Here is a 15826-nt window from a genome sequence, read left to right on the forward strand (position 1 = left end):
CCTCTGGATAGGAACCTGGGTGTCATTGTAACCAGCTCAATGAAGACCACTGGTTGACGCACTGCTTTCAATCAAAAATACAAACACTGTTAGGATGGACTGGAGAATAATACGGGGAACATTATAATGACCCATTTCAGTTGTGTGGCCTCATCTGGAATACTGTATATAGAGCTGGCCACCCCATCTAAAAGAAGATACTGCAGCATCAAAGGGGATTCAGAGAAAGGCAACGAGAATGATCCAGGATATGGGAAAATTCTCATGAAGAAAAGATTGTTTCCTTTTCTTAAAGAGGGGACATGATAAAATGTATAAAATTAATGAACAGTATAGAGTAGGGTTAGTATGGTCTAGAGAAGGTAGATTGGGACCTTGTGTTCTCCCTGTCGCATAACAGAAGAACAAAGAGATTTTTAATGAAATTAAAAAGTGGCAAAACCGATTAAAGGAAATATTTTTCCATACAGTGTGTAGTTACACTGTGAAATTCATTGCTACAGAAAGTCATTGAAGCCAGGAGCTTAGCAAGATTAAAAAAGGGATTGGACATTTATACGGATAACAGAGTATCCTGAGTTGTCATGATTAATGTTAATACATTTTAGAAGGGATATTAAACCTCGTGTTTCAAGACTGGTGCCAGTCTCTAATTAGATCTCATTCTAATATCTAATATGGTGATGTGGGAAGGCAGATTATTCCACATCTGCCTACTGCAGGATTCTTCCACCTTTCTCAGAAGCACGGGTACTGGCCACTGTCAGAGATGGAACACTAGATTAGATGGAATGTAGGAATTACCAGATCTGTGTTCCCAAATCAAAGAGGTTCTTGCTCCCTTTCAGTGCTTGTCTCTTTAAGGCTGTTTGAGTGGTTGCCTGACCTCAGCCTCCTCTCACTCTGAGCATCCTCAATTTATTACGGTGAAGTAGCTGTTGCTGCTGTCTGTGAGTGGTTGCCTGTCTCCTTCCCTTTTCTTATTCCTTGTTGCCATGTTCTCCTTTCATCCTTTTCCCTGCTCATGGTCTCAGCTTGCTGCATCTCTGCAGATGGTGCTTCCTTTCATAATCTGTGCAGTATGTTTTCTTTGACTTCAGCTGCCATTCAAGGTCCTTTGCCTGTTGCTCTAGAACGAAAAACAGCTTGAACTTTGTGCATACAGACTTTTGTTTGGTCTTCACTCTTTCCTGATGAGGGGTTTTATTTTAACTCAGGAACTGTGCATATCTACATTTCTTAGTATGAGCTCTGTCTCAGTCACAAAATACCTCAAGAGGGACAGTGGTGGCTCGAGCATGAGTATAGTCTGGGGCAGATTGTTAACAAACTGGTTGTGAGTTCTATACTTAGATTTCACTAATCTACTATCAAGTGTAAACTCCTCAGGCACTATACCAACCTTAACGTGGAATCACAGACAGTCCCCTGGGGTACTTCAATCTGTCTTGCCAGGTGAGCGTACCTTGGGGAGCTTGGGAAGTAACATATATTGGGGACTAACATATGTTAGTTCTGGGAATCTAACTAGGTCTCCCCCTCACCTAGTCATTGTTAACAAGGTCACCAGTGTAATCTATTTAGTAAACTATTTAGTTGAAAAAAATATTTATTTAATCCAGTGTGCGGGTTTGAATTCATAGTAAGCAAATGTCCTTATAGCTTTAAAACACACACACACAAATCCATCACCACAATTGCATCCTTAATAGTAGTCTTCAAACACAAGCAAAGAATGCAATGGGACTAGAAATTAAACTATCCTCTCAGTTAAGAGGAGGAGTCCTCTTGGTAACAACTGAATCGCTAAGGTTGGTCAATGTATGGAAGCTTGCACTGAGAGGTCTGTGCTGTCCCTGTTCAGTGAGTGGACACTTTCTAGGGCTGTGTACTTGGAACCTTTACAAGTATTAGATTCCAATACACATGCCCAGAAAATTCATCTTGTGTTAGGCCATAAAACTAATACATCTTCATTTCATTTTTACTGTCTTTTTTTTGTTGGTGGTGTTTTGTTTTTTGTTTTTTTTTTTTTTTAGATAAGTGTATCAGAGTTCATTTTCATTTGCCATATAGATGGCAGATCTTGGAAGGTACCCTGTGGAAGGACTTGAAAGATATGGAGAAAATTGAAAAGGCATATTGTGACCCCAGTAATAACAGGTATAAACTATTAGTAATTTACTAATGTTTGGGGCTTTCCCTCTGAATGTAAAATATTGATCTAGATCCTTAGTGGATGTAAATTGACACAGCTCCATTGAAGCCAGTATCTAACCTGTTGCATTTTATCTAATGAAGTCAGTGGGATTTAGCTGACTGACACCAGTTGAGGAATCCGGCCCCCTGGTTGTTCGTTGTAGGCTGGAATCCATCTTGGGCATTTATGGGTTATGTTATAGAGCTGATTTGTGTTTACAATGGAGATGGTGGGAAAACTTTTGATGAAAATAATTGAGACTAAAATATTTTTGAAAATTTGTCCTGTGTTTTGACTAGCTCTTGTCCTGATTCAGCCCTGCCTTATATGACAGAGTGCTTCTCCTTTACCATTGTTGTAGCACATAGAGGTAATACCATGGCTCTGCTCTCATTTCAGCAAGGAGTCATTTCAGGTAGGAGAGGTGGGGGGAGTATAACTGAGAGAGAGACAGCTGAGGGGCATAGGAAGCAATGGCAAAGGTGGGAATAGCTTCAGAAATCTTTGGAATTGCTCCGGGGGTGCAAAGAAGATATTGGAGGAGACTTGTACAATATATGGTATAATGTACTGGAATATGTATATGGGCCACTTACTTAAAAAGGTCTCACATTCCACCTGGTGTGCTTGTAATGGTCTCAGCTTCTAATGGCTGATGGCCTGAAAAAAGGATAGCAGGGCACTGCTGCTGCTAACAGCCAGAAGATTCTCTGGTATCTGGTGGTGATGAGCTTTTGGAGCAAACTGTTAAAGTTCTGTTTCCCAAGTTGCATGTCTGTAGCTAGTGGTCACTAAGCACTGGAAATTGTGAAGAAATGATTGGAGCAGCTGATTGATTAGTCCATTCTTATGCTGGATCAAAGGCTATTCAAAGCCTGACTAAAGCTACGAGTGAAGATGAGTTTTGAGGGTCTCATCCATTAATTCATATCACAAAACCATTGCATGATCAGCAGTCTTCTGTCCCTGCTTTAGAAGGATTAAAAGGCAGGAGGTGTTCCAGGTCAGAATTTAAGGAATTAGCAGGTGTGTGTGTGTGAAGTTTCAACATGCCCATTTTATGTCTAGCTCAAAAACCACTGTGGTCATGACTGTGATCTCTTCGGTTATGATTTCATATAGATTTACAATATTATGTCTTAAAGTTCGGCACCATATATGCAATAATACACATGTATGGGAAGTGGGAGGGATGAATAGTGATGTAAGAATCATAACTTTGTACTTCATCCTTGGGGGACAGTTACATTACTTTGACACTGGGCATAATATTTTGCATTATTTTTATGGATCTCTGACTCAGAAGTTGCAAGTATGCTCAACTGACCGATGTTAACGGTTTGTTTTTGGGTTTTTTAAAAACCCTTTGGTCTTTCACTCAGGTTTTCATACAGCAATGCTGGCAGTGGTTTGAAGTGTATATATTTTCAGAACATGACCTGTGGCTCTGCAAAAGTTAGACGTCTTTCCACAGCATCGTCTGTGACCAAACCTCCTCACTTCATTCTTACAACGGATTGGCTCTGGTACTGGAAGGACGAATATGGCGTGTGGCGTCAATATGGAGAAGAAGTAAGTGTCTGGATGAAAGGCAGCTCCCCAATCCTAGTGCATTAAATTTGTGGAAACTACTTGAAGCAACATGTGCTATCTTTTTTTTTTTTTTTAATTATTATTATTTTAATAGTCCTATTGATCAAATTTGGGCTCACAGGATTAGTAATGGGATATGGACACTTTCACTTTTAGATTCAATGGCTGAGATACAGGAGCAATCAGTAGTGACTGAAAGTCATTGCTGACTGACGTCTGTTCAGTACACTGTATGAAATAAGTGACAAGTATTTCCACCTGTTTTCATTGCTTGAAATTTGACATTCTCTTTTCTTCAGTGTTTCCCAACGTTCCAGATTTCAGCAGCACTCTCCTCCTTTCTCTATGCCCATCTCCATCTTGGGAGTTGGGGAAGGTTTCTCTGTCTATCTGGTGGTGGATGGCCCTTATTATAAAAGCTAATAGCACACACCTGTGCAAGCCATAGCCGCCACAGAACAAATACTTTCTCATTTTAAGAAGATTAAGAAAAAATCTTTCATCTTTGGTTCTGATCTGACAGGATGATGATCATGCTGCTTCCACCGTATGCAGCAGTGACCTGGAGATGGCTTATCTAGCAAAGGAGTCTCCAACATTGAAGTTCACAGCTGGAAGACATGAATATGAACTCAACTTTAAAGGCACGTTGGATTTTTTTTTTCCTCTGAGATACGTTGTTGTCACCTGTGTTACTAGAGGAAAAGTTAAGATACTAGGCTTACTTTGTGGTGATCAAAGGAAAAGGGCACCCATTAAAGCTCTCGATACAAGAACTAGTCACCCTGAATAAACTGATGCGCCTATTTGGACTGAAACTGACTTGGTGAAAAGTTGCATTGTTTTTTGAGGCTAACAATGTGAGCGTGTCGTGGAAGAATCTCTAAACCAGCTTCCAACCTCCTTTTTAATAACAGGTTAACAGCTAGAATAGGAATACTTAGGCAAAGTACTAAGGCACTAGTTCCTGAAAGAGAGGCCCCATCCCTTTTTAAAACCTGGTTGTGGGTAATTGTATCCATTTGCTGGTATGACTTGGCAACCGTTGCAGTACACAGTCAGTTAGAGTACAAGCCCATGTTAGCAAAAGGGCTCTGCCAAATCCTGTATCCTTATGCAGGCTCCAGAGGGAGAGTTTATCCCTCTCCTGGCCCTGGCACCAGCACTTGGACAAAGGGGAGGTGACTTACAGCTTCCCACATCAGGACCAACCAGGGCTTGGTTTGGCCCCTGGCATGGGCTACGGTAGATTTCAGGCCTGTTTTAACTTATGTCCCTGTGCTAATGTGCTGGTCAGAATTGCTGGATTATAAATTCCCCAACCTCATTACCTCTTCCCTGCCATGCCTCCTTTCTCTTCCGGGATTGCCTCCCAGACTAGGGCAGGTGTGGGGATTGCTGTCTAGTCATAAAACTCTGCTAGTTCGCGGTCTTGCATCATCAAACCATTCTTCATTCAGGAAGTGGAGGCTGGGAACTGTAAGCCAAAAACTAAAATTTTGATCAGGATGGGAAATGCAACTGAACCTTTCTACTTAAAATAAATACATAAAATAAAAAATTGGGAACTATGACCACCTTTTTTAAAAAGTCACTTTGAGCATGATGCAGAATGGGTGCAGTTTTCCTTTAAAACCATTTATTAGAAAGCATCCTCAAACTCTTGCATGTATTGTGCAAATTACTTGGTTTGTAGAGGCAGTGTGTGTGTATTCTTCGTGTGCCAACAGGATCTGATGAAAGCTAATTACCTCTGCAACAAATTAAGTTGCTGTAGGTCAGTTACTTCAGGCTAGTCTACACTTAAAACGTACAGTGGCACAGCTATATTGGTACAGCGGTGCTGCTATAAGAGCGCTTATGTAGCTGCATTATGTCAACAGGAGATTGCTGTCCCACTGTCCTAATAAAACCACCTAAACGAGTGGCAGTAGCTATGTCTGCGGGAGAGAATCTCCCGCAGACATAGCACTGTCCACACAAGTGCTTATGCCAGCAAAAGTTATGTCACTCGAGGGGGTGTTTTTCACACCCATGAGCAACAAAAGTTTTGCCGGCATAAGTGCTAGTGTAGACAAGGCCTTAGAATACTAGAGTAACCAAGGAGGGTTGTTCCTTCAGACCAACTCTGTATTTTGGTAAACAAATACAGACCACTTTGCCTGTACAGTCTGAATGGCATAAGGGGTAACAACGTTCTGGTTTATTTTCCAAAAATAAGATTTCCGTTTTTATTTTTATTTAAAAATCAAGGGGACTTTTTTATTTTTTTAATTTTTAAGGGCAGTAAATGGGATACAAAGGTCTTGTTTACACGCACAATTTAGGTCAATATAGCTGCGTTGCTCAGGGTCTGAAAAATCCACATCCCTGAGAGCCATAACTGTGCTGACTTAATCCCAAATGTAGATGCAACTAGGTTGACATAAGAATGCTACCGTCACTCAAGGAGGTTGTGTTCCGACAGCAATGGGCGAAGTCCCCTTCCATTGCTGTAGGCAGCATCTGCGCTATGGGGTTATACTGGCATAACTACAGCATCATAGCTATGCTGTTAGAGTCCCTGTAGCATAGAGGTGGCTGAAGTCTTTCATTCCTAGGTCATTCATTAGTTCAAATCCAGACTACCGTATGTTGTCAGTCAATGAAAGTTGGTGCCCTGTGATGGCTGTTTGTTTGGTAGCCTGTTTGAAGAGTTAATGGTCCAGGTATAACTCTAAGGAGAGAGAGGTGTCCACATACATTGTCACCTTTGTTGACAGCATTAAGAGAGTAGCTGAAACCTGAGTATGAAGAATGCAACTACCCATTCTGTAGTGGTGGTCCTTCCAGGTGAAGGTTTGAAGCACACTAGCGGAGTAGTGTGCGGACACTTCCACACCTGCTGCCTATGATACACGTATTCTCTCCATAGCCCTGGAAAGTGAAGTATCTGCCATTTCCTCTAAATTTAAGAAGAAAACTATAAAAAAAGAATTGGAGTCAGAATTCTCCGGTCTGATCAACGTGGTAGACCTTGGTTCCTGTAGTCTGTGATGCAATTTGGAGTTTGCTGCATGTAGTAAGAGCAGGACATCGGCATCTTTTGGTGGCAATCTTGGCAGAGAGTCTTAATAGAGAATTTTGCCCTAAATATGAAGATGGTTGAAAGAGAAATTTGCTGTCTGTGCTGTGTTTTCAGCCATGAATCAGAGAAACCTTCACTATAAGACAGAGAGAGAGGTTTGCAGAAGACCCAAATTCATCTCCCCGCAGGATGTGGAAAAGAGGAGAATGAGGTAAACTACAGCTACTCTACTATGAGGTGGTGGTTGTGTATGTATTCAGGAGTACTATGCAGTGTCTTGCGGAGAGAGTGTGAATAGTGAGCAAAAGTGAAAAGACTGCTTTTAAGGCAAGTAAGAGGAATTGACACTCTTGGAGGGAGAGAGAGGAGTGTATGTGAAGTGGAAAGAGTTTTAGATATGGCTGTACCCATGGGTCCTGAACAACCTACTTAACTGAGAAGAGGCTGGATCAAGATGAAAAACGTTGCATAAGCAGATGGGAGACAGGTCAGTTCTTTGGGGTAGGGTCTTTTGTTTAGCATGTCTGTAAAGGACCTGGCACAACGGGGCCCTGAACGGTCTGAGATGTTTAGGCACTGCTGCACTATCAAAGCTAATTATAATAATAGTAAGTAGGATGGAATGTGTCTGAAAACTGAGAGAAGAATTTCAGATAGAAATCAGAAAATGTGAAGGTAAGCGAGGATTAATTTCTGTATGTACTAGCCCACCTCTCTTTAGATAGCCCTCTCCATATAGTACTTGGTGCCTATAAAACACAAACAACAAACCTTTGAGTCATTGGTAACAGAAACAGCCTTTCTCACAGTTACTTAAGTATCTCTGTCCAGTCCCAACTAAAACGAGTAGGGCAGTGTTTTAAAACTGAACAGCTCTGAAGGGAAAGTACTATTAAATATATATATTATCTCAAACCTCCAAAAAGGTTAGCTCTAATTTTGGGCAATGCTTCAGGCCAGTTGAATGGATATTTTTTGTTCACACCTTCTAGTTAGACTCTAAAAATAGTTCCCTCATTGGAGTCAGTTGATTATTCAGGCAAGCATAGACCACAAGGAGTTGGTAGGGAGAGGTAGAGCCCACCAGCAGCATTCAGGTCTGACATGATGGGAAGCCAGTACCTCTTCTCACCAAAGCTACTAGAAGTTTAACCAAATTCTTTTTTTAAAACCTAGTTCATCGGTTAACACCGTTTCAGCCTTTGTTTTGTTAGGCTCTCTATTCCCCTATCTTACAAAGAGGAAACTAAAAGAGCTTGGCTGGTTTAGCTTAATAGCCCATCCCTACCCCTCTTTCTAGTAGCCCTGTTCTATACCGAGTCCAGTTTGAATTAATCTTTTGTGAACATGGCTGACCAGACTTGTGCACAGTGTTCCAGATGTATTACCAGTGTCTTGTACAATGGCATTAATACGTCTCTGTCTCTACTGGAAACACCTCACCTGATACATTCTAGGATCACAGTCACTTTTTTTGTGGCTGCATTTCACTGGTGGCTTTTAGTCATCCTGAGATCAGCTAATACACCTGGGTCTGTCTTCTCTGTTGTTTCCAACTGATGAGCCCCTAGTTTATAGCAGAAATTTTTATTAGTCCCTAAGTCCATGACCTTCCACGCTGTACTATTAAATTTCATCTAGTTTCTATTACTCCAGTCCTCTAGGTAATCCAATTTTTCCTGTATAATATTTTGATCCTTCTCTGAATTGACAATGGCTCCAGCTTTATGTTGTCAGCAGATTTCATTAGTACACTCCTGCTTTTTTGTGCCTAGGTAATTAATGAAAATATAAATAAGAGCTATGGGTTCCTTTTTACAGTTGCTGGCTTGTCTCATGCCATAAATTTGTAACTGACAATCTATGTAGCAAATTGGAAATGGTCATTGCTAAACTAATGCACGATTGTATTTGGGAAGATTAGGAATACCTGATGGAAAAAATGATGGTGGGCATTTGTACCTCCTAAGGTAAAATAGTGTAGTAACTTAGCTAAACAAGCTCTTTTGGTTAAGTGAGTTTATAATGGAGACACATGGTTTAGTTTTTTGTAAATGAGAACTAAAGCAAATCAGCATCAGAAATGCATTGTTTCCTAACCACTGTGATGCGTACATAATATGTGCTCCAATCAGGCTTTTGTTGCTATAAAATTCAAGCAGGATTTGAAGAAAATAAAATTCATATTATGGCTGTTAGGCACTGGAAAGTAATGTTCTGGTATTTCCAAGCAATACAGGAGTTATGTGGGGGGGGGAGGAGGGGGAACTTATTGGCTCAGCATTTCAGTCTTTTCACATAGTACTCTGTTATCAATATGAAACCTGTTATCTTTGCAAATATCCTATATGGTCCAGTACTGTGTAGGCAAGCTGAATTGGACATGTGTAATAGCAGGATGTTTATAATCAGTAGGAAGGAAACCATAACCTCTCACCTTCCGGAGACTGGGACTCAAATCTGCAGAAGGCACAAGCAAAGTGAGCTTAATGGTAACAAATGGGATTTAACCCCTAAATGTTGGGTTTGATGTCCTGCAGCAGAACTGTTGGTAGTTTGAGCTCAGTTTGGTGACACAACTCATACCAACAATTGATACTGATCGCTTTTCTGTCATTTTATGTGCTCAGACCCCAATTCAGCAAAACACTGAGGTACATACCCGACTAATAAGCATACAAATAGTTTCCATTGAAATCAATAGGGCTTCTCTCATGCTTAAAGGTAGGTATGTACCTAAGTTCCTTGACTTGGGGCCTCAGTCCCTAATTAGCTGACATGATTTTGGGAACACTTTTGACAGGATGTGTTACGCATGCTGAACTGAAGATACAGTTTTGAAATGCCTGGTTATATTGGATTACTTTTTATCTATTCTCTCTAACTTAGGCAAAACCCTCTTTCCAATGTAATACTCTTAAATGTTCTGATTTATATTTAAAAAAAAAAAAACTCTTGTAATATACAGTGGTTTTGAGCATTCAGAAGAAGAAGAATCTATGAACATTCCATCTCACTGGGACAAATCAGCTTTACCAGAACTGGGATACAAGGTATGGCGCTCTTAAGTTTTTCTGTCTGACCACCTACAACTTTCTTAAAATGTAAGCCCTTCTTCAAGAGACTCTGCATATTGCCACTTATGCACCACCTTGTAGTGACTTACAAAGAGCCCTCTTCTAACTGTCATTTAGAATGCTCTCCTGTCCCCTCTCTCTCTCCCCTCAGCATCACCACATCCTGGGGGCGAGGCTGTATAGGGGGCAAAGTGCCTTCACCACCTCATTTCTTTCCAACTGCGTGCCTGGATGGAGGCGGACTTCTCTGAAACCAAAGCCTCTTTTTTGTTAGGTAGTTAGTGTTAGCGGTCAGTTTGGTTAGTGATCCTTTGTTGGTTCTGTGTTATGGTGGAATTGAAGAAACAGAAGAAGCTGGGATTTAAAAGGCACGCTTCCTCCCTGGCTGTTTTCCTGGCATCTGATGACCACATGTGGTGCCTCAGGTGCATGGAAGAAGAACATTTACCTTCTGGGTGGATCTTATTTTATCAATGGATGGAGGCAAATTACCTCGGACCAATAGGTTCTAGAGATTATAGAAAGATGCTCTTTGAAAGACTGCCTCTCCTCCTACCCTTCCCTTCTCAGGTATCTCTCTCATGAGGCAATTCTTATCTCAGCTCTGGAAAAATTACTTCTGATAGGAGCAGCTGAGAATGTTCCCAGATACCTGAGGGGCAAGGATTTGTATTCCTGCAACTTTTTAGTGCAGAGGAAGGATGGGGGAGTTTTGGCCAATACTAGACTTAAGGGACTTATTCAAGTACATTTGGAAACTTTGGTTCCATATGTTGACTCAGGCCATCATAATCCCTTCACTTTTGGTCATGGACTGGTTCGTGACTCTTGATCCAAATGACGTGTATTTTCATATTTCAGTTTGCCAGAATCATCACAAGTACCTTCAATTCGTGGTGACTGGGCACCACGTTCAGTATAAGGTGTTCTCGTTTGGCCTCTCCATGGCACCCAGAATTTTTTTCAACTTGTCTCTTTGTGGTGGAAGCTCATCTGTGGAATCAGGGTATTTTGTGTTTTTCTGTTTAGACAATTAGCTTCTTAAGGCCTCTGTGTGCAAGGACGTGTTAAATAATATTGCTTTCATGACCAGTCTCTTTTCAGACCTCTGACTCTTTGTCAATGGCCAAAGTTGATCCTTTGTACCGCTCAGAGGGATTCCCTTTTTAGGCTCCATACTTGATTCGATGGAGGGGAGAGCTTTCCTGCCAGAGGACATACTTATCAAAATGAGCCAGTACCTGTTAAAGATTCAGTCATGTCCCACCCAGAGTATAAAAGTCCTCCTGGGTCTTAAGGCAACCAGTACTTACATGACTCTGTTTGCCCATCAAAGAATGTCACCTTCGCAGCGCTGGATATTTCAGGTCTGCAGGCCAAGTTGGGGTAGTTTTCACTTGTTGATTGCCATGCCTCAGAGCACCATACTTTCTCTTGGCTTGTGGTTAGATCAAATGAATATGCTCAGGGTGTACATTTCAATCCCTCAGACCCATGTTGAACGTTGACTTAAGACATGTCAAACAACAGTTGTTGGGGCTCATCTGAATCATATGACAGTTTGAGGACATTGCTTTTCTGAGGGGATATTCCTGCACTTTGGTGTTTTGGAACTAAGGGCTGTGCGTCTGGCTCTCATGCCGTTCCTCCCACACCTGCAGGGGAGTGTTGTACATATGTTGACGGACAATACGTCAGTGATGTACTACATCAGTAACTGGGGAGGGGTGCTTACTCTGCTTTCCTGTGTGCAGAGGTAATAAATCTATGGGATTAGTGTATTTGTCATGATATTTAACCTGTGGCCCTGAATCTAGCAGGGGAAAACAATGTAGGTTCAGATTGTCTCAGGAGAGACAGCTCCCAGAATCATGAATGGTCCCTAAATGATCAGCTGGTTCAGACTGTATTTTCCAACTGAGGTTGACCAGATGTGGACCTGTTCACAATGAGTGTCAACCAAAAGTGTCACCTCTCCTGTTCCAAAGTGGGCAGGGACTGTCAATCCTTATTGGATGCCTTCCCTCTGGACTGAGGGAAAGGCCTGATGTATGCTTTTCCTCCCATTCCCTTGATACAGAAAATGGTGAGGAAGATACAACAGGATATAGGGGGCAAGGATGATTGTGATTGGTTTTGTGATTGCGATTGGTTTTCCCATCTCCTGCAATTGTCTGGTGGAGTCTTTTGAGCATCTTCCTCTGTCTCCAAATATGCTGCCTCAGCAGGAGGACAGGATATTTCATCTGGACCCAGTTGCTTTACCTTGGAGCGTAGGTGATTGGACTTTAACTCTGCCTGCTCTTGAGAGGTTCCTTGCCTATGCATGACATGCTAATTAACTCTAGAAAGCAGTCTACTGGAAACTGCTACAGTCTCAAGTAGTCCAGATTTCAAGCAGGGATGAAGATCAATTCTGATTCACCAGTATCCGCTTCCTTTCCTTGTGTTCTGCAATATTTAATGCATTTAAAGAAACAGGTGTTGTCTAACTCATTGTTAAGAGTTCATCTGCATATCATACACTTGTACTAGATCTGTTTGTTTGTTCATTGTTCAGTTAAGAAAATTCATGAAAGGTTTTATCAAATGTATATCCCCCTGTTAGAGATCCTTTTCCTTCTTGGGACTTTAATTTAGTTTGTCCATGCTGGTGAATTTGAACCCTTGGCTGAGTGTTCATGCTATCATTTGTCTATCAACATGGCTTTCATTATTGCCAGCATGTCAGACGGGAGAGAGAGTGAATTAAATGCCCGTATGGCTGATCCACCTTTTATTTGTTTTCATAAGGACAGAGTAGTTCTAACCCCTGATTCCAGGTTCTTACCTATGGTGGTGTCTGACTTTGACATTTAACCAGAAAATTAATTTTGCTGCTTTGTCCCCCTAAACCGCACTCTAACAAAGCGGAATCTGTTCTTTGGATGCCAGAAGGGCTCTCGCCTATTATTTGGCCAGAACGAAGAGTTTTCATAAATCTAGACTGTCTGTATCTTATGCTAAGAACTACCTGGGTTACATGGTTTCTTCCCAGACTGTTTTGCAGTGGACTGAGCTATGCATTACTGAATGTTGCATGTTAGCAAAAGTTCCTGTACCTGCAGCAATTCAGTCACGTTCTACTGGAGCTGTGGCTACTTCCTCTGCTTGTGTTCAGCATTTGCAGAGCTGCAACCTGGACTTTGGTGCACACCTTCACTAAGCATCATGCTCTGGGCCTAGCTTGCAGGGAGGATGCTGGTTTTGGCAAAGGGGAGCTTCAGTCTTTAGGACTCTGTTCCCACCTCCAGGTGAGTTTCAGCAGTGCTTATCCATCTGTCCGATCAATGGGACTATGCAGAGCCACCCAAAGATGAAATGAAGGTTACTTACTGTAACTGGAGTTCTTTGAGATGGTGCTGCATATCCACACTTCCTACCTGTCTTCCCCTCTCTGTTGGGGTCCTTGTTCAGTCTTTGTCTCTGGCTTTGCGGTGGAAAGAACTGAGGTGGTGAGGGTGCTCTGCCGCCTACATAGCCTTGCCTTCAGAATGTCAGTGATACTGAGGGGAATGATGGGGGGCGTGAAGACACTCTAGTGGACTCTGCTAGAAGAAGGTTCTGCAAGACACATTATTTCATGTGTAAATTTGCAGAGCCGTCTTGAGCTCCTGTTACAGGTAAGTAATCTTCATTTCAGTGTTGCATGCTCCCTTGTAGGTGACCATCCCTGACATCCTGTTCTATACTAGTAATTGCAATCTTGGGCCTGCTATCACACTGAGATGGGGGAAAGTGGATCTTTGTAGTTGCAAGAGCCTTACTCAAGTCAGTGGGGCTTGGTATTGGTGCAAGGGCTCACCTGTGCACCCCTTACTGAAGGATCAGAGCTTTGGCCTAATCAAGAAGCAGAGACTACATTAACTTATGGGACAAGGCCTGGTTAATGTCCAGCAATCAAGGAGGGGAGAAAGACACAAGGTTTTTCAATGCTTTTGTTTTGTTTTGTTCTGCTATGGTCAGGTGGTGAGGCAAACTTATTTTACTCCTGATCTTGGGTGGAGCAGGTGGGAGTGTAGCATTTTGTTCTTATTGTAGGATGTACTGGCAGGCGATGATAGCCATAGTGTTCCTGAGGCAGAACATTAAAAATGATGTAAGGGGATGGGGGGAAAGGTTGGGCTTCTTGTTCCTGATTATAAAGCTGAGCAATGATGAGGAGGAGGTAGTTTCTTACATTTTATTCATGTTTTTGTTTTGTTTTTTTTTAAATCTGCTTAATAGAGCGGGTGGAAATTTTTCACACTTTGAAAAAAGAAAAGAAAAATATTGACACACTTTTCATGAATTCCTCCTCCCCCCTCTCTTTCTGGCTACTGTGACTGACATATGGGAGAAAGGAAGTTTGTGTTGAACATTTAACACCCCTGCCTCCCCTCCCCAATCTCTTCATTTAAAGCATAAGAGCTCACAATATTCATCCACTAAACCCTCAACAAATCTTCCAGTAAAAGTTGGAAGGCTAAAGTTGATATTCCTGGTGTTTCTAAGGTAAAATACAAGCAGGAAAAAAACCCATCTTCAGGCCTTTCCAGGGCTCGAGCAATAGTAGTGCGGTGGTTTGTGATGGTTCTGTAAAAGATAGAAGACTGGTTTATATTTTCTTTTACAGATGATCAAACTTCTCAGCTCTTCTGACGAATACAAGAAGGTCCAGGCTGACTTTCAGCGCACAATGCCCAAAACTGTCATTCAAGAGATTCAGAGAATCCAGAACCCGACTCTCTGGAAAGTGTATCAGTGGTAGGTGTAAAACATTGCTCTACTATGTTTTCATGGTCTTAGCACTTGCTGCTATTAATTCTGTTCAGACTCTGGTGCGAGATGCAAGTTTGCAGCCATGTAAACTGTTACACAATTGCTTTTTTAGAACTCGCTTGATCTCCCAGATTTACCACTGCTTAGCTGAGATCTGCACCTAGATGAAGAGCAGCTGACTAACGCAGAACTCAGGCAAGATGGAGGTTACTCTGATATCCAGAACCCTCTGTTAGAGTGACTCATCTCCCTGAAATACTGCTTGCAGAGAAGGAGAGGCGTTATCGCCCATGAGTTGCATTCCCCAAGAACTATGAAATTTGGCAGCCGGTGAAGGAGATTTGCAAGTGCAAATGATAGAACTTTCACAGTTCTAGCTTAAGGAATTTCTGCAAGAGTTCAGAATGCCCACAAGCTCAAGAAGTGCAAACTCACCTTTGACTAGGCTTTCCTTCTGTAGGGTGCACATATGAATACGTGTCCACACATGCGCGCACAAACAAAAATCAAGGTATTTATCCAACAGAGTGGGAAGGAAGACGGATGTTTCTGTTCTTAAATACTCTGAATCCACTTGGCTACAGTCAGCCTTGTAAGTTTTTACACAGGTAGATTTGAGTACATGGTGCATCTCACTTCTACTTTGGTTTAAGCCAGGCTTTTAAGAGTATATTTTTGTGTAATCACTTAATAAAAAAAAGTATTAAAATATTTTGCAAAATCAGAACACTCATCATAAATGATCTGAGCACCTGCTTCATCGTAACCTGTTTGGCTAAAATAATCTGGCACTGCTCTGTGGAACTTTGGCGATACTTCTCATTACAGGCAGAAAGAGCAAATGCAGAAGTCCAATGGAGGAAAGGTTGTGAGTGAAAGATTATTATTTCATGGGACCAGTAAAAAGCATATCGATGCCATCTGCCAGCAGAACTTTGACTGGAGGATCTGTGGTCTTCATGGTACAGCTTATGGCAAAGGTAATTCTCTAGCTTGTGCTCTGCTAAGCTTGATTTAGAGAGAACTTCCTCCAGCCAAACAGTAGCTGCAGCAGAAGTTTGAACTCGAGTCTGGCAGAAGGAAGAGGAG

At 41.8% G+C, this 15826-nt stretch overlaps 1 protein-coding gene across 1 annotated transcript in view; it reads left to right on the plus strand.

Moving 5' to 3' along the window:
- Positions 1-15826, plus strand: part of LOC137145342 (protein mono-ADP-ribosyltransferase PARP12-like) — a 33338-nt gene that overhangs the window by 13280 nt on the left and 4232 nt on the right. The window contains exons 5-11 of the mRNA XM_067536020.1: positions 2040-2163; positions 3583-3772; positions 4317-4437; positions 6975-7071; positions 9829-9913; positions 14592-14722; positions 15566-15717. Coding sequence (XP_067392121.1) covers positions 2040-2163; positions 3583-3772; positions 4317-4437; positions 6975-7071; positions 9829-9913; positions 14592-14722; positions 15566-15717 — 900 coding nt within the window. The remainder of the gene's footprint in view (positions 1-2039; positions 2164-3582; positions 3773-4316; positions 4438-6974; positions 7072-9828; positions 9914-14591; positions 14723-15565; positions 15718-15826) is intronic.

The sequence above is a fragment of the Emydura macquarii genome, unplaced genomic scaffold (assembly GCF_026122565.2).
Source record: "Emydura macquarii macquarii isolate MOO-44397 ecotype Brisbane River unplaced genomic scaffold, CSIRO-AGI_Emac_v2 contig_3530, whole genome shotgun sequence".
Taxonomy (NCBI): domain Eukaryota; kingdom Metazoa; phylum Chordata; order Testudines; family Chelidae; genus Emydura; species Emydura macquarii.